Source organism: Saccopteryx bilineata, chromosome 2, assembly GCF_036850765.1.
Source record: "Saccopteryx bilineata isolate mSacBil1 chromosome 2, mSacBil1_pri_phased_curated, whole genome shotgun sequence".
NCBI lineage: Eukaryota > Metazoa > Chordata > Mammalia > Chiroptera > Emballonuridae > Saccopteryx > Saccopteryx bilineata.
In genome coordinates this window covers 366,112,277-366,138,034 of record NC_089491.1, presented here as the reverse complement: position 1 = coordinate 366,138,034, position 25,758 = coordinate 366,112,277, and the positions used below count along the sequence as shown (strand labels likewise).

Below are 25,758 nucleotides of genomic sequence, written 5' to 3'. Positions count from 1 at the left end.
CCTTGACCAGGCAAGCCCAGGGTTTCGAACCGGCGACCTCAGCATTTCCAGGTCGACGCTTTATCCACTGTGCCACCACAGGTCAGGCTCTATGGATATATATATATATATATATGTATATATATATATATATATATATATATATATAATTTTTTTTTTTTTTTGTATTTTTCTGAAGCTGGAAATGAGGAGAGACAGTCAGACAGACTCCCGCATACGCCCGACCGGGATCCACCCGGCACGCCCACCAGGGACCACGTTCTGCCCACCAGGGGGCAATGCTCTGCCCATCCGGGGCATCGCTCTGTCGCGACCAGAGCCACTCCAGCGCCTGGGGCAGAGGCCAAGGAGCCATCCCCAGCGCCCGGGCCATCTTTTTGCTCCAATGGAGCCTCGGCTGTGGGTGGGGAAGAGAGAGACAGAGAGGAAGGAGAGGGGGAGGGGTGGAGAAGCAGATGAGCGCTTCTCCTGTGTGCCCTGGCCGGGAATCGAACCCGGGACTTCTGCACGCCAGGCCGACGCTCTACCACTGAGCCAACCGGCCAGGGCCTCTATGGACATATTTTAAATGAAAAACTTTAGCATTGAGGGAAATGGCTGATCACTGGTCCAAAGGAAAATTTTATGGACCATATGCAGATGATGTGGGCCTGCAGAAGGTCTAATGCTGTGGTCAGTCCTTCTCTGTACCAGATCCACATCTCTGCCCAATTGATGCCAGAGGAGCAAAAAATACCTGGAGAAAGGATGCTTACACATCCTTGGTCAGAAAATCACCCACACACTTAACACAGTATGAATGAATGAAACTGAGCAGTTTAATCTTCAAATATCATTCTAACAAAGACCAGAATGGAAAGCTATATGGATTGTCCTGACCAAGTAGCTCAACTGGTTGGGGGATCGTCCCCACACACCAAGGTTGCAGGTTCCATCCCCCCGTCAAGGCACATACAAGGAACAACCAATGAATGCATGAATAAGTGAAACAATAAGTCAATGTTTTTTTCGCTCTCTCTCAAATCAATCAATAAAAAAAATTTTTAAGAGAGTTATATAGCTTTAAAATGATCATAGAAAGTTATTTTCTAAAACACCTACTAGCTTATTCCTGAAGTCTCTCTGACTCTTAGCCCTAGCCTATACCTAAAGACTCTTTCCCCCACCTTCAAATCTCTAAAATGACCTCTGGGGTTTCAAAGAGAAGTTGATCTCTTTTGGCAAAGACTATAATTCCTGGCAGCCAAGTCATGGAATAGACATGGCATTATCACTCTAAGTCACTTTATTGCCAAAATACAGAAATCTCCCACACAAAACAAAGCTAAGGACATGGAACAAGAGACTGGAGGAATGCTGCCCCTTCCAATCCTAACAACCATATTGGACTGGATTTAAGAAATGAGAATGATCAAATTTTTATGACTGAGAGGAGTGGTCTGGAAAATAAGGCAAGTCTAAATAAACTGAACGAGCCTGAATTCATTCACTCTTTCAACAACTATTTGAGTGCCTACTTTGTGCCAAGCATATTGAAGGCACTAGGGATATTGCAATCAACAAGACAAATCCCCTGCCCTCATGAAGTTTACTTTTAGCCCAAGGAACAACAAAAACAAACGAATAAATATGCAGAGGAGTGGAGATAACGCCAGGGTCAGGGCCTTCTTGCAGAGAAAGCAGTGAACAAGAGAGTAATGTGAGTAAAACAAGGACCAGATTAGGAAGGACTTTGTAAACCTCCACTAAAAAGTTTAGACTTTAGCTTGACTGGTGGCAGAGTGGATACAGTGTCAATCTGGGACGCTGAGGTCCCAGTTTGAAATCCCGAGTTTGCCACCTTAAGCATGGGCTCATAAACATGATCCCAAGGTTGCAGGCTTAAGCCCCAAGGTTGCTGGCTTGAGTAAGAGGTCACTGACTCAGACTGGGCTCCCCAAACCACCCCCACACCATCAAGATGAGAAGCAATCAATGAACAACTACTAGTTGATGCTTCTCATCTCTCTCCCTTCACCTCTAGCTCAAAAAAAAAAAGTTTGGACTTTATTCTAAGTAAAAGCAGACATCATCTGCAAAATTTAAAAATGGGTAACAGGATCTAAGATACTTTTTAAAGGTGATGATGTCTGCTACATGGAAAATGAACAAAATTAGAAGCAGGAAGACCAGTCAAGGAGATATTTCAAAAGCCTAGGCCAAGCTTGAACTAGTTTGTCAAAGTTTTTGTTAATAAACTAAACAGACAAATCACTTAAGAGCTCTCAGATTCATTTAAAAAAGAGTAACAGGGCCCTGGCCGATTGGCTCACTGGTAGAGCGTCGGCCTGGCGTGCAGGAGTCCTGGGTTTGATTCCCGGCCAGGGCACACAGGAGAAGCGCCCATCTGCTTCTCCACCCCTCCCCCTCTCCTTCCTTTCTGTCTCTCTCTTCCCCTCCCGCAGCCAGGGCTCCATTGGAGTAAAGTTGGCCCGGTGTGCTGAGGATGGCTCTGTGGCCTCTGCCTCAGGCACTAGAATGGCTGTGGTTGCAACAGAGCAACACCCTAGATGGGCAGAGCATCGCCCCCTGGTGGGCATGCCAGGTGGATCCCGGTCGGGTGCATGTGAGAGTCTGTCTGACTGCCTCCCCATTTCCAACTTCAGAAAAATACAAAAAAAAAAAAAAATAGGGTAACAGCCTGACCAGGCAGTGGCGCAGTGGATAGAGCCTCAGACTGGGATGTGGAGGACCCAGGTTCAAGACTCCGAGGTTGCCAGTTTGAGTGGGGCTCATCTGATTTGAGCAAAGCTCACCAACTTGGAGCCAAGGTCGCTGGCTTGGGCAAGGGGTTACTGGGTCTGCTGTACCCCCCCCAACCCTGTCAAGGCACATATGAGAAAGTAATCAATGAACAACTAAGGTGTCGCAACAAAAAACTAATGATTGATGCTTCTCATCTCTCTCCGTTTCTGTCTGTCTGTCCCTATCTATCCCTCTCTCTGACTCTCTCTCTGTCTCTGTAATAAATAAATAAATAAATAAATTAATTAATTAATAAATAAATGTAACAGTTCCACTTTGTTAATGAATCTGACCAGGAGAAAACATCTATATCTCAACTTAATTTGAAACAAGACTTCACTAAACTAAAACTACCTTGTGTACTTTTAATGTAGCTATATGATTTGGATAAGAGAGTAATGAGGTTCATGCTAATTTTATTGTAACAAGGAATTTTTTAAGCATACTAATGCAAATCTAGTTAAATACAAATTTTGGCAAAAAAAATTATATCATGAAAAGCTAAAATCTTAAAAACTAAGTTTTGTGTGGTCACATTTTAAAAGATTTTTAAATGTTATTTTGTTTAAAGTTGGTAACTGACTATTCTTTTGGCTTGAATGGTATTCAATATGTTCAATAATTAAGACAAGGTACAGATGACACTTAAAACATTTTGGCTTTCTATCCAAATAAGCACCTTAAAATTTACAGACAGTCTAACTTCTCTGATCTAACCACTAAACAAATATTAAGCAGTTAATATGCAGGAAAGCCTGGATGGGTCAGAATCCAGATTCTGGATGGGCCAAGAAAAGGTCCTTTTCACCTTCAGAGGACAGTATAAGTTTAGCAACAGAATGTTGAAACCATTCATAACTATTTGGGAACTTCAGTGAGTGAAGCTGCTACTGTGAGGTTCAGGGACAGATGCTAACAGCAATAAAATGCACTGAAATGACAGAAAGGAAACGGGCATTTTCAGTAGTACCAGAAATGACGCTCCTTTACCTTAGTTTACACCTTTTTTAAAAAAATTCATTTTAGAGAGGAGAGAGACAGAGAGGGAGAGAGAGAGGAGAGAGAGACAGAGAGAAAAGGTGGGGAGGAGCTGGAAGCATCAACTCCCATATGTGCCTTGACCAGGCAAGCCCAGGGTTTCGAACCGGCGACCTCAGCACTTCCAGGTCGATGCTTTATCCACTGCGCCACCATAGGTCAGGCCTAGTTTACACCTTAAAACGAAAACTGAATCACTACCACTTTTTCCTAAAAAAGTGGTTTTCCTAATAAATCCACATTATTAGACCAATACTATTTAAAGTAGCCTTGGTCACACTTATATTTACCTAGCATTTAAAGTGCTATGGCTAGGCCTTGACCAGGTAACTCAGATGGTTAGAACACCATCAGGATACACTAAGGTTGCAGATTCGATCCTCAGTCAGGGCACATACAAGAATCAACCAATGAATGCATAAATAAGTAGAACGACAAACTGATGTTTCTCTTGCTCTCCCTCCCTTTCTCTCTCTCCAAAATCAATAAATAAAGAAAATATATGTTTAAGGGACAAAATGATCCAGCTCTGTTGGCCAAATAATAAAGTTAAAAAAAAAATAAAAAGCTACAACTAGGCTAACAGCTGTCAAATACATAATTAAATCTCAAAAAGTAATGCTTCAAACATTTCACCTCAAAATACCATCCTTAACATAACTAATTACAACTACATATTTCAAATAAGTATAACTCGAATACTTTTAAACATGAAAAGAAATTACATATATGGTAGCTGGCCTAAAGCTTTCAGTACCACCCTTTTAAAGAAAAATGTCTTCCACCTGACCAGGTGGTGGTACAGTGGACAGATTGCCAGACTGGGTCTCGGAGGACCCACGTTTGAAACCCCAAGGTCGCTCGCTGGCTTGAGCACAAGCTCATCTGGCTTGAGCACGGGTTCACCAGCTTAAGCACGGGGTCGCTGGCTTGAAGCCCAAGGTCATTGGCAAGGGGTCATTAGCTCTGCTGTAGCCCCCCCCCCCAAGTCAAGGCACATATAAGAAAGCAATCATTGCACAACTAAGGTGCCACAAGGAAGAATTGATGCTCTCATCTCTCTCCCTTCCCGTCTGTCTGTCCCTAGCTGTCCCTCTCTCTGACTCTGTCTCTGTAAAAAAAGAAAAAGAAAAAGAAAAATGTCTTTCTCAAAACCTAACACTTTCTTGTGTCAAGTTTCTCCCTATGGTTAAAAAACTCTTGCATGTATTCTTTTATCAGCTCTTGTATTTGCTTTCATTTCTACAGAACATAGCTTGTAATTTTTCTAACAAATGTTTAATTTTTTTATATACTGTATTTCTAAATAAATAATACTGTTAACATTTTAACTTAAATGTCCTAAGACTGACACTGTATCTTATATATGTATAGTCTTTCTATTAGGTGGTTTACAGACTGATTATATGCAATTACTCCCTATATTTAAACATTGGGATTTTGCTTTTTAAATTAGTAGTAAAAATTACTGTTATAAAACCATTTTATGATACAGTTAAGGACCAGTTTTTTAAGCAGACCATCTACTCGCTTTTCCTATCTTGCTTTTTCAAATGTATCAGAATGAATCACATGTTAAATTACACCTTCCTGAACTTTGTCAAGGAAGTCCTCGCAAAATACAGATTAAGATACAGTTATAAATAAAAGACTAAAATTCACAACTGCAAATCAAAAAGTAAACTGGCTAAGTTTACTTGTAACTTCTGCTTTTAAAGAAGGACTTCTCTAAACACCAGGTGAACAGAGATTTCAGTGAGCATCAAAAAACACTACAGAAGAGGGTAACAAATGCCTTAGCTTTCTTCCTTGGGAGTGAGTGTATCACAGCGACCAGGAGGGGCTACTCTAGAACGGAAAAGGTTTAGAATAGAATGCTTCAAATCAGCAATGGCAGAGCATTAACTAATGTACTTTAAAACAATCAATCAGTCCTGCCAGTCCACTTTCTTAGTTTAGTCCTACCAACTGAATCAAGAAGTCTCTGCTGTTAGTCCCCAGAACAGTGAACGAAAGGTTTTTCTCCTTTATTATATTTTCAAAAGATGAAATCTGAGAATATCTCTTAAGGGGTCTCATGTGTGCCTGTTACTTGTAAGTTAATTATCAAGTAGCTATGGAATAAATAATGCTAAAGAAGGGGGAGTAGCCACCCTCCCCAGATAATTTATTCATTTATTGAGCACTTGTATAACGAAGTTGAGAGTAAATGTTTAATATGGAGTGTACCAGGAGTTACTCCAATTCAAAGTACAAATATTGCTAAAAAACGCTCCATACCTTCGCGTCAATATTTAGAGGGAGAGAAGACTGCGCGCAATTAAAAAAAAAAAAAAAAAAGGCAGAAACCTGACCTTGCCCACAAGTCGAATGGTTCTGCACCCCTCCCCCTAGCTTTCCCGGGAGCTGGTTCACGCCGTCCCAATTGGTCAGTCTGCCTGTTCCAACACCTGCCTTGCAATGACAAGGGAATCCCCACGGAAGGCGGCCTGGGAAACGCTGAGGCCCAGGAGAAAAGGACTGGAAAAGGAAAGGAGGAGAGGGCCTTCGGAGGAATGAGGCCGGGGCGGGGGGCTCGGGGAGGTCAGAGACTAACGGGGACATGGCTTGGGAGGGCGACTGGGGGACAAGGAAGGAGGTCTTAGGAGGGCCCAGGTGAGGTAGGAGGTTAAGAGCCGCCTGCGGACAGCCGAAAGGGAAGAGTTAAGGGGCTCGGAGCATTGGAGGCGCGGATGGAGGAGAGCGGGGCGGCAAGGGGCGCTCGGGCCTGGGAAGCAGGGACAGGGCGGCAGGAGCTGCGGTGGCCTCCGCCAGCCCGGTGTGCGGACTCACGTTCTCCCACTAGCAGGATCCGCACATCTTTCTTCATGTCGGCGGCTCGTAGGGGCCGGGATCGGCCCGCATGCATGGAGCGGACTCCTCTCGTCCTAAGCGCCCACCCCAAGGCACCGCTCTCCCCGCGCTGCCGGCGTTGCCTGCCAGCCTCCCCCGCCTATCCGCCTGAGCCTCGGCCACCGGGGCCCGCCGCGCCACCTCCCTAGCTGCAAGCCCGCTCCGGAGCCGGGACGGAGCCAGCTCCACCTCCTCCGGCTCCGCGGGAGGCGGCAGCAGCGGGGTGAACGGAGCGCCGTGAGGGACAAGTGCTTTCAGAACGCAAACGCTCTGCCGACTTAAACAGCGCCCGGGGAGTCCAGATCGCCTCTGCGCGGTGCGCAGGAGCGTCCCCCACCGCGTTTGGGTACAACTGCGGGCGTTACGTCCCGAGTTGGGAATTTGAGTGGCAGATTCGCTAGTCTGACCCGTTTATTTTACGAAATAGGGACTGGAGAAGTTCTTTATTCAAGGTAACAGACTAGAGGTTGGCAGTGACTCAAGGTGGTAATGTTCTCACTAGACATAAGCCCCAGGAGAGCAGCGACCTGTTTGCCTAATTTTCAGCTGTATCCCCACCTTATCAAACTTAGCCCTTAGGTAATGCTTGATTTGATTAAAGGATGACTGGCTCCCAGGATGGAGCCCTTTCCCCTTCCCAAAGCCCCCACTTAGCTGCTTTTTGCATGTGATGGTCATAAAATATGATTCTAAAAACAAACAAAAAGGATATAATTTCAAGTAAAATTTGTTTTACACTGTCTGTGCAAACACTGTGTGTGTGTGTGTGTGTGTGTGTGGCCAATCTTAGTGACTTTCCCCTGGTCTGAGCCAAACTAAGTTACACTTAGTTCCTAGTAGTGGTGGGATTCAAATAATTTAACAACCAGTTCTCTGCCCTAATGGCCGTTTTAAGTATTAAAAAACAATATACCGAAAGGTAGTTTATTACTTCATGCATTTAATACTTAAATAATAACAATAAAACAGGTACACAAAACTAGATTATAAGAGTTTTAAAATATTAATGAAAAATATTAAATAATATCTGACAAAAACAATAAAACTTATTTAAGATATTTCCATATTGCTTTTCCTTCTCTTTTTTTTTTTTTTTGACAGAGACTCAGAGAGAGGGACAGATAAAGACAGAGAGACAGTAAGAGAGATGAGAAGTATCAATTCTTTTTTTCTTTTTTTTTTGTATTTTTCTGAAGTGAGAAGCCAGGAGGCAGAGAGACAGACTCCTGCAAGCGCCTGTGGAGGATCCACCCGACATGCCTACTAGTGGGCGATACTCTGCCCATCTGGGTCCCGCTCTGTTGTCCCCGGAGCCATTCTAGCGCCTGAGGTGGAGGCCACGGAGCCATCCTAAGCGCCCGGGCCAACTTTGCTCCAATGGATCCTTGGCTGCGGGAGGGGAAGAGAGAGAGAGAGAGAAAGGAGAGGAGGAAAGGTGGAGAAGCAAATGGACGCTTCTCCTGTGTGCCCTGGTCAGTAATCAAATCCTGGACTTCCACATGCTGGACCAAGGATCTACCACTGAGCTAATTGGCCAGGACTGAAGCATCAATTCTTTGTTGCAGCACCTTAGTTGTCCATTGATTGCTTTCTCATATGTGCCTTGACGGGGTTGGGGGTCACTACAGCAGAGTGACCCCTTGCTCAAGCCAGTAACCCTGGGCTCAAGCCAGCAACCTTGTGCTCAAGCTGGTGAGACTACACTCAAGCTGGTGACCTCAGGGTTTCAAACCTGGGTCCTCTACGTCCCAGTCCAACGCTCTGTCCACTGTGCCACCGCCTGAGGCTCCATATTGCTTCTTGATTGATGTCCTCACTTGCAATTTTTTTCACTATGGACGTAATGAACATTACTATACTACAGGCCCTTAGAATACACTGTTGTGCAGGTGAACATTAAAAAAGAGTAAGGAATGTAAATTTGTGATTTCCACATTGGGTGGCTGCCCAGGTGCCCACCTTAGAGAGAACCCTGATTACAAGTGCTATTTTAATAACCGGTTCGCCGAACTCAACAAAAAATTAGGTGTTGGTTCTGCCGAACCAGTGCGGACCAGCTGAACCCTACCATGGTTCCTAAGACAAACTGACTTTTCTGTGGTTTACTTTTGGTAGGATCTTCTGAGCCTTCTCTTTTTTTTTTTTTTTGTATTTTTCTGAAGTTGGAAATGGGGAGGCAGTCAGACAGACTCCCGCATGTGCCCAACCAGGATCCACCCGGCATGCCCACCAGGGGGCGATGCTCAGCCCATCTGGGGAGTTGCTCTGTTGCAACCAGAGCCATTCTGGTGCCTGAGGCAGAGGCCATAGAGCCATCCTCAGCGCCCGGGCCAACTTTTGCTCCAATGGAGCCTCAGCTGCAGGAGGGGAAGAGAGAGACAGAGAGGAAGGAGGGGGAGAAGCAGATGGGCGCTTCTCCTGTGTGCCCTGGCCGGGAATTGAACCCGGGACTCCTGCACGCCAGGCCAACGCTCTACCACTGAGCCATCAGGCCAGGGCCTTGAGCCTTCTCTTTATTGAAGCTTGCTTAATGCTATACACAAAGGTGGCAATGGATAAAAACTTACTGATTTTTCTACAGTGCCTTAATTGTCTCCTGACCCCCCTCCATCTGGAAGAATTTGTTACTACATCCTTAAAGCTTGCATAGTGGTTGCTGCATTGCCAGTACACACACACACACACACACACACACACACACACACACACACACACTCGGGGGTGGGGGAGAATGAATAAACACTAGCTTACATAATGTTTCTTTTTTTCTATCGGAAATATTGCATATTACATTTTTAAAGGAAATAAAATGTGCACAATACCAATCACCCTTCCTCCTAGGAGGAGCCGTGTGGTCTGGTGCAGCTACTTTCAAATTGCCTGGGTTTGAATCCACAGTCCATCACCTAATGGTAATGGTGTAAGTTCTTTCATTTCTCCAAGTCTGTCCCTTTTTCTATAACATGGCAATAGTAATATGAATATCTACTTCTTCAGGTGGTTGTGAAGAATAAATAAATACATGTCAAGCATTTGGTACAGTGTCATACTCACAGTACTTGCTCTACTGATCTCAGCTATCATTGATACCATAAAGTTCACCCAAAAAATGTAATTTGCAGGTGCTGAGGCAAACATGCTATGTTTACAACAGTATTTCACCATCTTAGTTATATGATGTCCCTTAGGAGTGTGGACTGGGAGAAGCTCTTCCATAAAGCACTCTCTCTGTGGTGTTAGGAGGGAGACAGGAAAGACACACCCCTTGCTCACTGAGAGATAATGAAGTCATATTCCAGGATGGATGCAAATAACATGGATGGCATTGGGAAATTCAGGAGGCTTGATGACCTGATTCTTCAGGGAAAAGTATTCCTCCAAATTGTGGAATTACAAAATGTTTAAGTTAGAACCCTTACAGAGCACCTACCCTAATCCCATTACTCTGTAGGTAAGAAAAGAAAAGCCTAGAGTGATACCAGGCATGACTTGCCAAAGGCAATACAGCTGAGATTGAACCCTGGCTATTATCTTTCCCAGTGCACGACTCTGGGCAAATAACATCACCTCTCTGTGCCTCAGTTTCCTCTCTACCAAATGAAGTCTTTAATCCTTTCATCTCTTCCCACCCTTCTACCTCATAGAGCTCTTGGAGGATCCCAGGAAATCATGTATGTATAAAGCTTTTACTTTAAAAAATCACACAAATATCAGATCACAAAGGACAGGCCTTTTATAGAGGGTCAAACTTTTTAGGACCCTGCACTAAAAAGTGACACTCTGTAAAAAAAAAAAAATGACACTCTGTAGAGAATCTTGGCCCCAGGAGCTTTGCATCAGCATTGCCCATGGATGACAATGTTAATTCTGTGGGGCTTCTCCATGAGTGTGAAAAGAGGCAGGCCTTGTGTGCTGGGCAAAGGCTTTGGCATGGAGAAATGTCTAGAAGGCAAGGCACTAAGAAGAAGAATTTATTTGGAGGGGCTATTGTAGAGATAATATTGTGAACTCCTTTGTAAATGAAAGTTACCTAAAAAAATCTAGACTCAAGAGCTGCAGAAAATAAACAATCAGCAAGCACTTACAGCAGTGACAACAGCTACTGGTTTGGTACAAACAGAAGTCAACACCCACAAAAGTGGGAGGGGGGTGTCCAACATACCAGAGTGTGCCTCCCAGGCAATGTAAGTTTCTTTTTATAGCCCCTCTTCATCTCCTGGTCAGCTGTATTCCTGAAGCTGTAACCTTCTGTCTTGCCTTGAGCCTTATGCCCTTTTCATATGAAAAAGGCATATGAAATTATGCCTGGAGCTTTATACCATCAGGGAATGCCTGGACCTTTATGCCATCAGGAGTTACTGTGAAGTTTTGGAGACAGCATAGGTCTGTAGTTAAGAAAAAGGACACAGGAGTCTGCCTGCCTAGGTCTGAACCTCAGCTTTGCCCATTATTAGCTGCATATCATCAGGCAAATTGCTGACTTCTCTGTAGTCTCAGCTGCCAAATGGGAATAACACCTCATGGAATGGTTATGAAGATTGAGTTGATAGCCTGACCAGGTGGTGGCGCAGTGGATGGAGCGTCGAACTGGGATGCGGAAGGACCCAGGTTCGATACCCCGAGGTCGCCAGCTTGAGCGCGGGCTCATCTGGCTTGAGCAAAGAGCTCACCAGTTTGGACCCAAGGTCGCTGGCTCCAGCAGGGGGTTACTCAGTCTGCTGAAGGCCCACGGTCAAGGCACATGTGAGAAAGCAATCAATGAACAACTAAGAAGTTGCAACGCGCAACGAGAAACTGATGATTGATGCTTCTCATCTCTCTCCGTTCCTGTCTGTCTGTCCCTGTCTATCTCTGTCTCTGTAAAAAAAAAAAAAAAAAGATTGAGTTGATATAATAGGAAAACATAATAGGAAATAGTGCTTGTACATGGTCAGTGATTTTATGAATGTTGGATAAATGTAATATATTGTGAGGGAAGTGACTTCTGCACATCTCTCTGAGCCTAAGAATAGAGCTACATGATCACACACACTGCAGGAAAACATAAGCCAAAGAATGGAGTTGCTGGCACTGGGATATTACAGATTGATTACTATATATATATGATATTAAGTAGATTGGATAAATCCAAGAGGACAGATACCTAAAATGCACTGATGGAATTTTCCTCTAGAATGCTGCTAGGAAGGAGCTCTACCATCACAAGGCAGGCTTCATGCCTCTTCAACTATGCAGGGGACACAAAGGGGTCTGAACAAAGTACTTTTGCCAGGTGATCAAGAGGATCCATCTTTTGTGCCTATCAAAGAAGGAACATGCAACAGAGCCGCTCTCTGAGTCTCAGGATAGTGGAACTCCCAGGCCCAGTGGACAGGTCTGCTGGGTAGAAGATATGTGTGTTTTAAATGACTGACATTGGGTGGAACAAGAGGCTGGCCTCTGATTGGTGAGTTAGACATAGTCCTGGGAAGGAGGCCAAATTAGACTTGGATTGGCATCAGTCCCACCTGTCAGATCCATCTATCTTTGGTCTCTCATATAAATCCAAAGCAACATTCATCATTTGCCCATTCTTTACTTTTGTCTTCTATTTCTTCCAGAAAGATTTGCTCTTCCTGCCAAGCCCACTCCGGTGGAGTGAAAAAGTTCAGTGCTTGGTACATGGTAAATATTATATCTTGCCTTTTAATGCATTTGTGCTTGGGTCATTGTTCAAACATCCATGTCCTCTGCGTGGTCACGTGGTTAGTCTCTAGAGGACGCAGATTCTGTTTGCTTGAACTGGCTGGAAGGTACAATCACTCAGCAAAATTACTTATCAAAAGGCATTTGATTATAACTAACCATGTTGAAAGAAAATTTTTACAAACAAGATCCTCATCTGTTGATGAAGTTGTATTCAGTTCTGCTTTTCATTTTTTTCAAGCTCCTTTCAGATGCAGGTTGTAAAACAAATACCCCCTATTAAGACATAATTGATACTGAGAAGACTCTTAGTATCTGCAAGTAGCCTGAATTCCTTTATGGAATGGTTAAGAGCACAGGCTCTGGAGTCTAACATTTCTTTTTTTCTTTTTTAATTCTTTAAGACTTTATTCATTTCAGGGGTGGGGAGAGAAAAGGGAGGAGCAGGAAGCATCAACTCCCATATGTACTTTGACCTGGCAAGCCCAGGGTTTCAAAGTGGAGACCACAGCATTCCAGGTCGACGTTTTATCCATTGCACCACTACGGATCAGGCTGGAGTCTATATTTCATCTCTAATACTTTGCTAGCTGTGCGACATTGGGCAAATTACATAACTCCTCTGAAAAACCTTACCTTCATCTGCAAAATAGAGCTATCTTCTAGGGCTCTTGAGAACAAAATGATGCAGGTAAAGCATTTGTCACATTGCTTAACACATAGTTCATGCTCACATATCACCCTTAACAGCTTCATTTTGGCCCTGGCTGGCTGGCTCAGTGGTAGAGCGTCGGCCTGGCGTGCAGAGGTCCCGGGTACGATTCCCGGCCAGGGCACACAGGAGAAGCGCCCATTTGCTTCTCCACCCCTCCCCCTCTCCTTCCTCTCTGTCTCTCTCTTCCCCTCCTGCAGCCGAGGCTCCATTGGAGCAAAGATGGCCGGGGCGCTGGGGATGGCTCCTTGGCCTCTGCCCCAGGCGCTAGAGTGGCTCTGGTCGCAACAGAGCGACGCCCCGGAGGGGCAGAGCATCGCCCCCTGGTGGGCGTGCCGGGTGGATCCCGGTCGGGTGCATGCAGGAGTCTGTCTGACTGTCTCTCCCCGCTTCCAGCTTCAGAAAAAACACAAAAACAAACAAAAAAAAAACAGCTTCATTTTAAAATTTGAAATTTCCCTGGCCAGATAGCTTGGTTGGTTAGAGCATTGTGCTGAAGCACAGAGGTTGCTGGTTCAATCCCTGGTCACAGCACATACAGGAACAGATCAATATTCTTGTCTCTCTCCTTTCTCTCACTAAAATCAATAAATAAAATTTAAAAAAATAAAATAAAATTTGGAATTAATTTGCTGATTTGCGTTATCTTTCCAAGGGGAAATTGATTAGCCTCCCCCCCAATTATAAACTCTGAAAGGCGACAATGCATTTAATTTTATTTTTTTTAAGATTTTTTATTTATTCATTATAGAGGGGAGAGAGAGAGAGAAAGAAGGGGGGAGGAGCAGAAAGCATCAACTCCCATATGTGCCTTGACCAGGCAAGCCCAGGGTTTTGAACCTGCAACCTCAGCGTTTCCAGGTTGACGCTTTATCCACTGCGCCACCACAGGTCAGGCTGACAATGCATTTAATATAATTTTTAATCGCCATAGAGACAGTAAAATTTTTTCTGAGTTTTAAACCAACTAGTGATTCTCAAAATATTTTAGGCTACAGGCAATTTCTGCAAAACAAAAATTTCATAGACTAGTAAATCTATAATTTCTGCTTATCTCCACAAAGAAATCACTACAATTAAATATATATATTCTAAGGAAATAATTCAGGCTTTCTACTCAATGGTAGAGCGCCTGCTGGCGAGTGGATGTCTCAGGTTCAATTCCCAGTTAGGGCACACAGGAGAAGCGACCATCTGCTTCACTCCCACCCTACTTTTTCTCTCCCTTCCTCTTTCCCCTCCTCCCTCAGTTATGACTCAATTTGTTTGAGCACATCGCCCCAGGCATTGAGGATGGCTCCATGGAGCCTCAGCTTCAGGCTCTGAAAGTAGCTCAATTGCAAGCATGGCCCCAGATGGGCAGAGCATTGGCCTCAGATAGGGGTTGCCGGGTGGATCCCGGTCCGGGAGCATGTGGGAGTCTGTCTCTCTGCCTCCCCTCCTCTCAATAAAACAAAACAAACAAACAAAAAAACATATATACAATTACAACTATATAAAAACTAAGAATATGTTCATTTATTTAACTTTTACCTTCTATACTTTGCAATTTTGCAATTTTGTATTTTTTTGAAGTTGGAAATGGAAAGGCAGTCAGACTCCCGCATGCTCCTGACCGGGATCCACCTGGCATGCCCACCAGGGGGGGATGCTCTGTCCATCTGGGGGCGTCGCTCTGCCGCAATCAGTGCCATTCTAGCGCCTGAGGCAGAGGCCACAGAGCCGGCCACAGAGCCATCCTCAGCGCCCGGGCAAACTCTGCTCCAATGGAGCCTTGGCTGCTGGAGGGGAAGAGAGAGACAGAGAGGAAGGAGAGGGGGAGGAATGGAGAAGCAGATGGGCGCTTCTCCTGTGTGCCCTGGTCGGGAATTAAACCGGGGACTCCTGCACGCCAGGCCGACGCTCTACCACTGAGCTAACCGGCCAGGGCCGCAATTTTGAATTTTTATAAGCATGCACATGTGTTAATTGGGTAATTAAAAACTAATTGGCCTGCCCTGGCCGGTTGGCTCAGCGGTAGAGCGTCGGCCTGGCGTGCGGAGGACCCGGGTACGATTCCCGGCCAGGGCACACATTTGCTTCTCCACCCCTCCGCCGCACTTTCCTCTCTGTCTCTCTCTTCCCCTCCCGCAGCCAAGGCTCCATTGGAGCAAAGATGGCCTGGGCGCTGGGGATGGCTCTGTGGCCTCTGCCCCAGGTGCTAGAGTGGCTCTGGTCGCAACATGGCGACGCCCAGGATGGGCAGAGCATCGCCCCCTGGTGGGCAGAGCGTCGCCCCTGGTGGGCGTGCCGGGTGGATCCCGGTCGGGCGCATGCGGGAGTCTGTCTGTCTCTCCCCGTTTCCAGCTTCAGAAAAATACAAAAAACAAACAAACAAACAAACAAAAAACAAAAAAAAAAACTAATTGGCCTGACTAGGCGGTGGTGCAGTGGATAGAGCGTCGGACTGGGTTGCAGAGGATCCAGGTTCGAGACCCCGAGGTCGCCAGCTTGAACACAGGTTCATCTGGTTTGAGCAAAGCTCACCAGCTTGGACCCAAGGTCACTGGCTCGAGCAAGGGGTTACTCGGTCTGCTGAAGGCCCACGGTAAAGGCATATATGAAAAAGCAGTCAATGAACAACTTAGGTGTTGCAACAAAAAACTGATGATTGATGCTTCTCATCTCTCTCCGTTCCTGTCTGTCTGTCCCTATCTATCCCTCTCTCTGATTCTCTCTCTGTCTCTGTATAAAAACAAACAAACAAACAAACAAAAAACAACTAATTGAGGTACCTAAATATTAGATAAGGTTACAAAGAAAAAAATGTGTTAAAGATTATGAATTAATTTTTAGTACTTTTGTAAAATATCAAAGTGAATTTAGTAATTGAATCTTTTAAGTAAAATTAATAGATATATTTAAGAGAATAGCAATGCTTTAAGTGAAACATTATGTAGGCTCTGATGTTTAAGTCATTGAATAAATATTTATTGTTTTCACCATGTGTGAGGCTCTGAGCTAGGTGTAGGGATGCAGCAATAAACAACACAAATTTATCACGGGAGGCAAGCTGTGGACAAGGCAGTTAGTTCATCTTTCAGCATCCATCTTTCTTCTCACCAGAATCCTCTGAATCTTTGTCTATTGTTGGCTAAACCTTTTTTAGGTTTGCTCGCTTGTATTGGGACAGCACCATGTGTGTATAGTCTATGGAAGGCTGTGGGTGCTTGCCCTCAGGGGGTAGATTGCAAATTGTGGATTGCCTTCCTGCTTGGGAGAGGTGATTGTTCGATATTGTTTGCTGAAGAAGGGGTTTTTTCCCCCAGCCTGTTTTGCTGGAGAGGAGAGAGAGAGAGAGAGAGAGAGAGAGAGAGAGAGAGAGAACACGCAAGGACGTGAGCTGAGGGGCTTGGGAGGCTGGTGGGGGCCTGGGAGTCCAGGAGAGTCTCAGAGAATGAGTAGGGGCTTTGGGAGCCCTGAGTGAAATAGAACTGGTCTTCCCTGCCTGTTTTCTCGTCCACTATTACAAAACTCTAATAAACGGAATGGCCCACCATTTTCTGGCTCCACAGTTTCTTTACCAAATCCAGTGAGAACCTGCATGGCTATGACTGCAGCCACTGGCTTTACATCTATGTACCCAAACCTCCTCTTACAAAAACCTTCCATAAGAGGTGGTATCTCATAATCGAAATCTCTCTCTACCTCCTCCCTTCCCACCCCACCTCCAGCTGAAACCAGCCAGACTTGTGTGACTGCCCCATTCCTTCTAGTAATCTGCTCTCCCTGCATGGCTGTGTTCACAGATGACCTTCCGTGCAACACAATGCCATAACCTAGCAAAAAATGCAAATAGCCCCCAGAAAGCACCTAGGAAATGACCATAGTTTTTGCCTGAGTGGCCTACCTGTGTATTAGTTGGCCAGCTTTTTTTTTTTTTTTCTGAAGCTGGAAACGGGGAGCAGTCAGACAGACTCCCACATGCGCCCGACCGGGATCCACCCGGCACGCCCACCAGGGGCGATGCTCTGCCCATCCGGGGTGTCGCTCTGTTGCGACCAGAGCCACTCTAGCACCTGAGGCAGAGGCCACAGAGCCATCCTCAGCGCCCGTGCCATCTTTGCTCCAATGGAGCCTTGGCTGTGGGAGGGGAAGAGAGAGACAGAGAGGAAGGAGAGGGGGAGGGGTGGAGAAGCAGATGGGCATTTCTCCTGTGCGCCCTGGCTGGGAATCAAACCCGGGACTTCCGCACGCCAGGCCAACGCTTTACCACTGAGCCAGCCGGCCAGGGCCTAGTTGGTCAGCTTTGATCTGATTTAAACTCAAGGGGGAGAACACTGGGCAAAGCAAGCTGGATGTGGAAAAGTCCATGATATGACACCAAGCAGTGGGGCTGGGGTGGAGGGTGTATGGGGGAGCATGACAGGAAATGGGGCAAGATGTAGGTTGTAAGGCCAGTGGCGTCACTATAGCCATGCCCATTCGCACTGAATTCAGGCAGATGGTAAAGGAACAGTGAGTGGAGCCAGAGAATGGTGGGCCATTCCAATTTATTGGAGGCTCACCTCGACAGGCAAGCCAAAAGAAGAGAGAAAAAGTGGGGGGCGGGGGAATACAAAGGGAAAGGGAAAACCCTGCTTTTCGCAGTGGAGAGTGCAAGGGATCGGGAAGAACCAACTGCAACTCTCAGTGGCGGGGGGGGGGGGGGGGGGGGGGGGGGGATCTCCTTCTTTTCCACCTAAGAAGAAGCATTTACATCCTTACAATAGTGCTGTCAACTGCTCCTGCACTATTTGCGCAAAGAGCCTGCTGCCTGTAAACCTGTGAGCTAGTCTAACACAGCCATTTTCCCCACATAGGCAAAAGTAGAGGGAGGAAGTAGAACTTTCTGCTGTAGGCACTGGGGAGAACTGGGGAGTTTTAAGCAGAGGAGCAACAAGATCTAATTTGTTTTGGAAAGCTCACACTAGTACAGTAGAATGAGATTAGATGGGAAGGGGGTTCTGACTAGAATAAGAGAGGCTTGAATTAAAATAATCAATGTTGTATTAATATAAGGTTATAGTAATTAAATATACAAAAATATAAAATATAGAAAATATATAAAAGTAATTAAAATGATATTAAAAATAATTATTAAAATTAAATAGTTATATCATTTGGATAAGAATTATATATATTTTTCTTTTTTTTAATTCTGAAGTTGGAAACGGGGAAGCAGTCAGACAGACTCCCGCATGTGCCCGACCGGGATCCATCCAGCATGCCCACCAGGGGGCGATGCTCTGCCCATCTGGGGCGTCGCTCTGTTGCCACCAGAGCCATTCTAGCGCCTGAAGCAGAGGCCACGAAGCCATCCTCAGCGCCTGGGCCAACTTTGCTCCATGGAGCCTTGGCTGTGGGAGGGGAAGAGGGAGACAGAGAGGGGAAGGGGTGGAGAAGCAGATGGGCGCTTCTCCTGTGTGCCCTGGCCGGGAATCGAACCCAGGACTCCTGCACACCAGGCCGACACTCTACCACTGAGCCAACCGGCCAGGGCCTGGATAAGAATTAATATAGTGGTTTAGTGCCATAACTCTGTAATGTGATAAACAGACTCTGACTTTCAAACAGAGCCCAGTTACTATGTGATTGAAGTAATACCTACATAAGAAGTAGCTTGGTGTTATTTACATTAACTTTATAAACTGACGTATATAGAAACATCTTAAAAAGTGGTTTGATATAAACATTTCAGGAGATTGACATAGAGGGAATTCCCTGTGAGGAACTCTCAAAAAAGGTGCTTTGAAGTGATAATCCTGTAGATTGACACCTGTTAGAAGGCGTTGGCCAGAAAGGGTACTAAAGCTGAGGGGGCCCCTGCTGCAGTAGTCGCCCAGACTCCAACGTTGATGTGGACTGTCTCCACGCCGCTCTGAGTTCTGACCAAAGCCAGCCAAGAGGAGTACGCTGATGGGCCCCCTTAAACTGTACACAGTCACGCCAAAAGGATTTGTGAGTAATAAATTGCCTGCGTGATTATTGCAACTAATTTGTGTGTCGGTCATGTTTTTCCTCTGGTGGCATTTAACATTAGCATCCTCATAACCGCCTCAAGAGTAGTCTCGAAGAGGCTGCCAGCCCTGCTGATAAGCAGGAGTGTCCCACTGCACACGGAAGTCGAATCAGGGATGCCTAATCAATGTAGAGCTTGGGCTCTACTGGGACAACCCAGGAGAGATGTGATGCAACTCTGAACCATGTAGATGCAGAGGGAAGAGGAGAGGCTGGAGTTGAGATGATTTGAGACAGCAGAATCCAGTCAGAACCTGGTGACTAAACTGCACAGAAGCAAAGAGAAAGACCCCATGGAACTGTAACTCCCAGACACTGTGTTCTGGAGACTGTCACTAATCAAAGCCATTAGATTTCCTCACCTAGGGAATATTTACTGTGAAAAACAAAGGTGAAACCATTTCACTGTGCAGGGAAGGAAGACACATAGTCTTCCATATTTCACCAGACCAATTTCTTAGTTTTTTTTGTTTTGTTTTGTTTTGTTTTATTCATTTTAGAGAGGAGAGGGAGAGACAGAGAGAGAGAAGGGGGGGAGGAGCTGGAAGCATCAACTCCCATATGTGCCTTGACCAGCCAAGCCCAGGGTTTCGAACCGGCGACCTCAGCATTTCCAGGTCGTTGCTTTATCCACTGCGCCACCACAGGTCAGACCCAGACCAATCTCTTAGAATTCGGTTTTCTAAAGTAGTAGAATAAGAGATAAGTATAAATGGTGTGGGGACATCTGGAACAGTGACTCTTATGGCCAGAAAGTTTTTCCTTTTTTTATTATGTTTCCATCCTATTCAATAGATGAAAGCTTCAGTAAATCTGTAACACTTGATAATCTCTTGTTGAGAGAGATAGTCTAAGTAGGCCTCAGGTTTAGAGCCTTCGACAGATGACAGTGCCAAGCTAGTCAGTTTTGTTTTCCCTGGAACACATAAGATATCTATGGTTACCTCACTATTTAAGACACACACACGATTCTGGTTTCCACTTATGTAAATTTTAAAAAATTAATTAGGTCCTGGCTAGTTGGCTCAGTGGTAGAGCATCAGCCTGGCGTGTGGAAGTCCCAGGTTCAATTTCTGACCAGGGCACACAGGAGAAGGGCCCATCTGCTTCTCCACTCCTCCCCTTCTCTTTCCTCTCTGTCTCTCTCTTCCCCTCCTGCAGCCAAGGCTCCAATGGAGCAAAGTTGGTCCCAGGCTGAGGATGGCTCCATGGCCTCTGCCTCAGGTGCTAGAATACTCCAGTTGCAACAGAGCAGTGGCCCAAATGGGCAGAATATCACCCCTGGTGGTCATGCCAGGTGGATCTCGGTCAAGCGCATGTGGGAGTCCATCTCTCTGCCTCCTGCCTCCCTGCTTCTCATTTCAGAAAAATACAAAAATAAATAAATAAAAAATTTATTGATTGATTCTAGAGAAAAAGGAAGGGGGAGATGGTGAGAGAGAGAGAGAGAAAAACATCAATTTATTGTTCCACTTTACTTATGCACTCACTGGTTGATTCTTGTACAGGGGTCCCCAAACTTTTTACACAGGGGGCCAGTTCACTGTCCCTCAAACCGTTGGAGGGCCGGACTATAAAAAAAACTATGAACAAATCCCTATGCACACTGCACATGTCTTATTTTAAAGTAAAAAAACAAAACGGGAACAAATACAATATTTTTTTTCTTTCATTTTTCTGAAGCTGGAAACAGGGAAAGACAGTCAGACAGACTCCCGCATGCACCCGACCGGGATCCACCTGGCACGCCCACCAGGGGCGACGCTCTGCCCACCAGGGGGCAATGCTCTGCCCATCCTGGGCGTCGCCATGTTGCGACCAGAGCCACTCTAGCGCCTGAGGCAGAGGCCACAGAGCCATCCCCAGCGCCCGGGCCATCTTTGCTCCAATGAAGCCTTGGCTGCGGGAGGGGAAGAAAGAGACAGAGAGGAAAGCGCGGCGGAGGGGTGGAGAAGCAAATGGGCGCTTCTCCTGTGTGCCCTGGCCGGGAATCGAACCCGGGTCCTCCGCACGCTAGGCCGACGCTCTACCGCTGAGCCAACCGGCCAGGGCCCAAATACAATATTTAAAATAAAGAACAAGTAAACTTAAATCAACAAACTGACCAGTATTTCAGTGGGAACTATGGGCATGCTTTTGGCTAATGACAGGGTCAATGTGCTCCTCTCACTGACCATCAATGAAAGAGGTGCCCCTTCCAGAAGTGCGACGGGGGCCGGATAAATGGCCTCAAGGGGCCGCATGTGGCCCGCGGGCCGTAGTTTGGGGACCCCAGTTCTTGTATGTGCTCTGACCAAGAATTAAACCAGCAATGTTGGCATATTGGGATGACACACCAACCAACTGAGCTATCCAGACAGGGCTATTTACATAAAATTTTAAAATATTCTTTTGAAATAAGTGTACCAAAGTGGGTGGGATTGAGTTGGTTTAAGAAAAAACTATTAAGGTCTGACCAGGCAGTGGCGCAGTGGATAGAGCATTGGACTGGGACCCAGGGGACCCAGGTTCAAGACTCTGAGGTCTGAGGTTGCCTGCTTGAGCGCGGGCTCATCCGCTTGAGTGAAGGGTCACTGGCTTGAGCATGGGATCATAGACATGACCCTATGGTCACTGGCTTGAGCCCAAAGGTCACTGGCTTGAGGTCTAAAATCACTGGTTTGAGTGTAAGGTCACTGGCTTAAGCAAGGGGTCACTGGCTTGGTTGTAGCCCCCTGGGTCAAGGCATATATAAGAAAGTTATCAACATTCTCTTTTTTTTTGTGACAGAGACAGAGCAACAGAGAAACAGAGAGAGGGACAGATAGGGACAGACGGACAGGAAGGAGAGAGATGAGTAGCATCAATTCTTTTTTGCAGAACCTTAGTTGTTCATCGAATGCTTTCTCATATGTGCCTTGACCAGGAGGCTACAGCAGACTGAGACACCCCTTGCTCAAGCCAGCAAACTTGGGCTCAAGCTTGTGAGCTGTGCTCAGACTAGATGAGCCCATGCTTAAGCCTGCAACCTCACCTCGGGATTTCAAACCTGGGTTCTCTGGGGTCCTAGTCCGACGCTCTATCCACTGCCCCACTACCTGGTCAGGCAAGAATTGATGCTTCTCATCTCCCTTCCTATCTGTCTGTCCCTATCTGTTTCTCTCTCTGTCTCTGTCACACACAAAAATACATATATATTAAGGAATAAAACTAGTACAGGAGAGCCTGACCAGGCAGTGGTGCAGTGTATAGAGCATCGGACTGGGATGCGGAAGACCCAGGTTCGAGACCCTGAGGTTGCCAGCTTGAGCGCAGGCTCATCTGGTTTGAGCAAAGCTCACCAGCTTGGACCCAAGGTTGCTGGCTTGAGCAAGGGGTTACTCAGTCTGCTGTAGCCCCACGGTCAAGGCACATATGAGAAAGCAATCAATGAACAACTAAAGTGCCACAATGAAAAACTGATGATTGATGCTTCTCATCTCTCTCCGTTTCTGTCTGTCTGTCCCTATCTATCCTTCTCTCTGTCTCTGTAAAACAAACAAACAAACAAACAAAAAACAACAACCTGGTACAGAGATATGCAGATATAACAAGAATTGCACAGCACAAAAGGCTGAAGCTTGGGACATCCTGTCCTAAAAAGTCCTATGGCTGGTCAGAAAGGTAAATCCCAGATTAAAAACAAACCTTCAGCACAATCTAAGTATAACTACAGAAGTCTGCAATCCTCTGGAAGGAGGGAAAACCATGCAGTGATGAGAGTTTTGAGCAACTATGAATGTGGACGAATTTGGGGGTTGGGGCTGAGGGACCAGCAGAAGTGTGGAGAACAGAGCTGAGCACAGACCAAGGAAGTGTCCCTTTCCTGGCAAGAGTCCCAGGTGCCCCCTGGAGAAGGGACTTCTCCATCCATTGGAGCAAGAGAGCCCAGGAAGTCTCCCAGAGAGCAGTGTTGTTTCATTTTATGGTTTGTTTCTGTAATCGGCTAGGAGATAAAGTCTTCAAATAAAACTTTTCCAGAAAATAAAATGTATTTGAGGAGAAGCAAGGGACAGATAGCTATAACAGTATTAGAGTTTGCTGTGAGCTTAAGAAGGCCATGACTTCCTGCTAAGCAGGTGGTTCTTCCAGGAACGCAAAGCCCTGGACCCAATAATGAGCACAGTAGTACCTTCCAGGAACTGCCTTGCAGCTGATGAGGGTGGGGGTGAGGATGAGGGTGAGGGTGAGGGTGAGTGTGAGGGTGAGGGTGATGGTGAGGGTAAGGGTGAGGGTGAGGGTGGGGGTGAGGGTGAGGCAGAGGGGAAGAGAAAGGGAGATGGAGGTAGCCCTCATCACTGAGAACACTACTCCCTTCTTTCTGCCCGCCCCCCTCAGAAATTAAGCACTTAACAGAGACAAGTCCCGAAGGAAAAACAGTTTTTGAGAGAAACGTCTCTGGGCAGGGTGAGAAGCTGCCCGCGGAGTGCCTGATGCTCTTTGGGAAGAGCCTTTGCTCCCCCGGGAAATCCTTTCTCCCTCACACCGCGCAGACCCAAGTGAGAGCTCCTCCATCTTCATCAGAAAAGAGGCGTTTTGGCTTCAGTTCTCCTCTGGAGAACTTTATATTTTGTTCCAGGGGAGGGTGCCATTTTCCACATTATACTGACAGAAAACTCCAGACAAAAGGAAGGAAACCAAAAGTGATAACCTTCATTCTCTACCTCCATGATTCTCGTGCTTTGGCTCCAGTTTGGGGAAGTCATGTGACCAGCTGATAAAGCCCCTGCTCACAGAGGCCCCATTATCCAGCCGCCTGAGAGGATGGTATTTAACCCAAGGGCCTCAGGAGGCTAAAACCCTGGCCTCTAAATTCTCAGAACCTTTACAAGGCAAACATCACGGTGACTCTAGGTGAGGAGATAGACTCCATAATGCACAAAGTGAGAACACAGAGCCTTTCAATGGCCACCTGGCACAAAGAGAGAAGCCCTGTCTTTGTTCAGACATCCCTAAGCCACTCTGCTAATAGAGGATCACCTCAAATAACAACCAAGAAAAACAAAAAACCAGAGCACCTGTGACTTTAGGGCAGCTCTGTCCTATCAGAGTGGAAGGCCAGGTCCTGGTCTCAGCATGGGACCTTATGTGAGGGTACTAAGGTTAGAGACTTGAGGGGGGGGACTGGGGGGGCTGAGTCTGCTCCCAGCTGTCCTGGACTCCACTTCCTTGTGTGTTAACAAAATGCTAGTCAAACCCATCACACAAGGTGGCCGTGAGGCTGAGAGGGCAAGTTATGCAGAAAATCATGCAGAGGAGCTCTGCTTGTCCCTGTTCTGAGGATGCGTATCAGAACCAGGTGTCAATCTCAAGATGTTAGAGGCCAAAATACGTGATGTTACAATATAGTTCTGTCATTGTTGCTGTGACTATAATCATCCTCACATTTTTCCAGTTTGCTCAGCAACTCTTATTTATTTCTTTCAGTAACGCTTTGAGGAAGGTAAGGCTCAACCCCATCTAAAAGAAATGAATTTCCACATCTTCAGAATAGGTGCTAATGCAGCCTGGAGTCCTATAGATGAGCTATAAGGAAAAGAAAGAGAGGGGAGGCATGTAGATTAGGAGACTTAAAAGACATATCAATTGCTAATGGGTATGAGGGTTTTTTCTGGAGGATGATGAAAATGTTCTGAAATTAAAGTATGGTGATGGTTTCACAATTCTGTAAATATGCTAAATAACATTGATCTATACACTTTAAATAGGTGAATTTTATAGTGTGAAATTTTACATCTCAACAAAGCTGTTAAAAAAAAGACATCAGTGTTTTTGTGGTTTTAAAATATTTTGCCTGACCAGGCGGTGGCGCAGTGGATAGAGTGTTGGACTGGGACACGGAGGACCCAGGTTCAAAACCCTAAGGTCACCAGCTTGAGTGTGGGTTCATTTGGTTTGAGCAAGGCTCACCAGCTTGAGCACAAGGTCGCTGGCTTGAGCATGAAGTCACTCAGTCTGCTGTAGCCCGCCACCCACCCCGGTCAAGGCACATATGAGAAAGCAATCAATGAACAATTGAGGTACCGCAACGAAGACTTGATATTTCTCATCTCTCTCCTTTCCTGTCTGTCTGTATCTGTCCCTCTCTCTGTCTCTGTCACACACAAAAATAAATAAATAAAAATTTTTAATAAATTAAAAAATTTTAATTTGGGAGAGAAACATTGTTTTATTGTTCCACTTATTTATGCATTCATTGGTTGATTCTTTTATGTGCCCTGAGTAAGGATAAAAAACACAACCTTGGTGTATCGGATGATGCTCTAACCAACTAAGCCACCTACCAGGGTGGGCAAGACTAAACTCTTGTCACTAGGAATGCGTAACTGTACAGAAATGCAAGGAAGTGATCACTATAAAAGTCAGGATTCCTTTCAGGCAGAGGGAAGGTTTTGTGATTGGGATTGGGTATATGAGGGAGCTCCTGGGGTGGACAGCAAGGTTTTCTTTCTTGACATGAAGGGTAGGTAACAAGGGTATTTACCCTATAATAACTCATTCTGCTCCACACATGTTTTTTGTAGTTTTATGTATCTGTTCTGTTATATATATTAATATGATTTTTTAAAATAGGGTAACCAGATGGCTCA

General features: G+C 45.7%; 1 protein-coding gene across 8 annotated transcripts in view; it reads right to left on the bottom strand.

Annotated features, from left to right (window-relative positions):
• The window catches only part of RHOT1 (ras homolog family member T1), a 78,748-nt gene extending 71,763 nt beyond the window's left edge, over nt 1-6,985 (bottom strand). For 2 of the 8 annotated variants that reach the window (XM_066263307.1, XM_066263306.1), the window contains exon 1: nt 6,655-6,980. In XM_066263307.1, coding sequence (XP_066119404.1) covers nt 6,655-6,730 — 76 coding nt within the window. In that variant the 5' untranslated portion in view covers nt 6,731-6,980. Of the gene's footprint in view, nt 1-6,654 lie in introns of all 8 variants that reach the window. The other 6 variants (XM_066263304.1, XM_066263308.1, XM_066263310.1 and 3 more) reach the window with 6 other exon arrangements.
• Nucleotides 6,986-25,758: the final 18,773 nt, after the last annotated feature.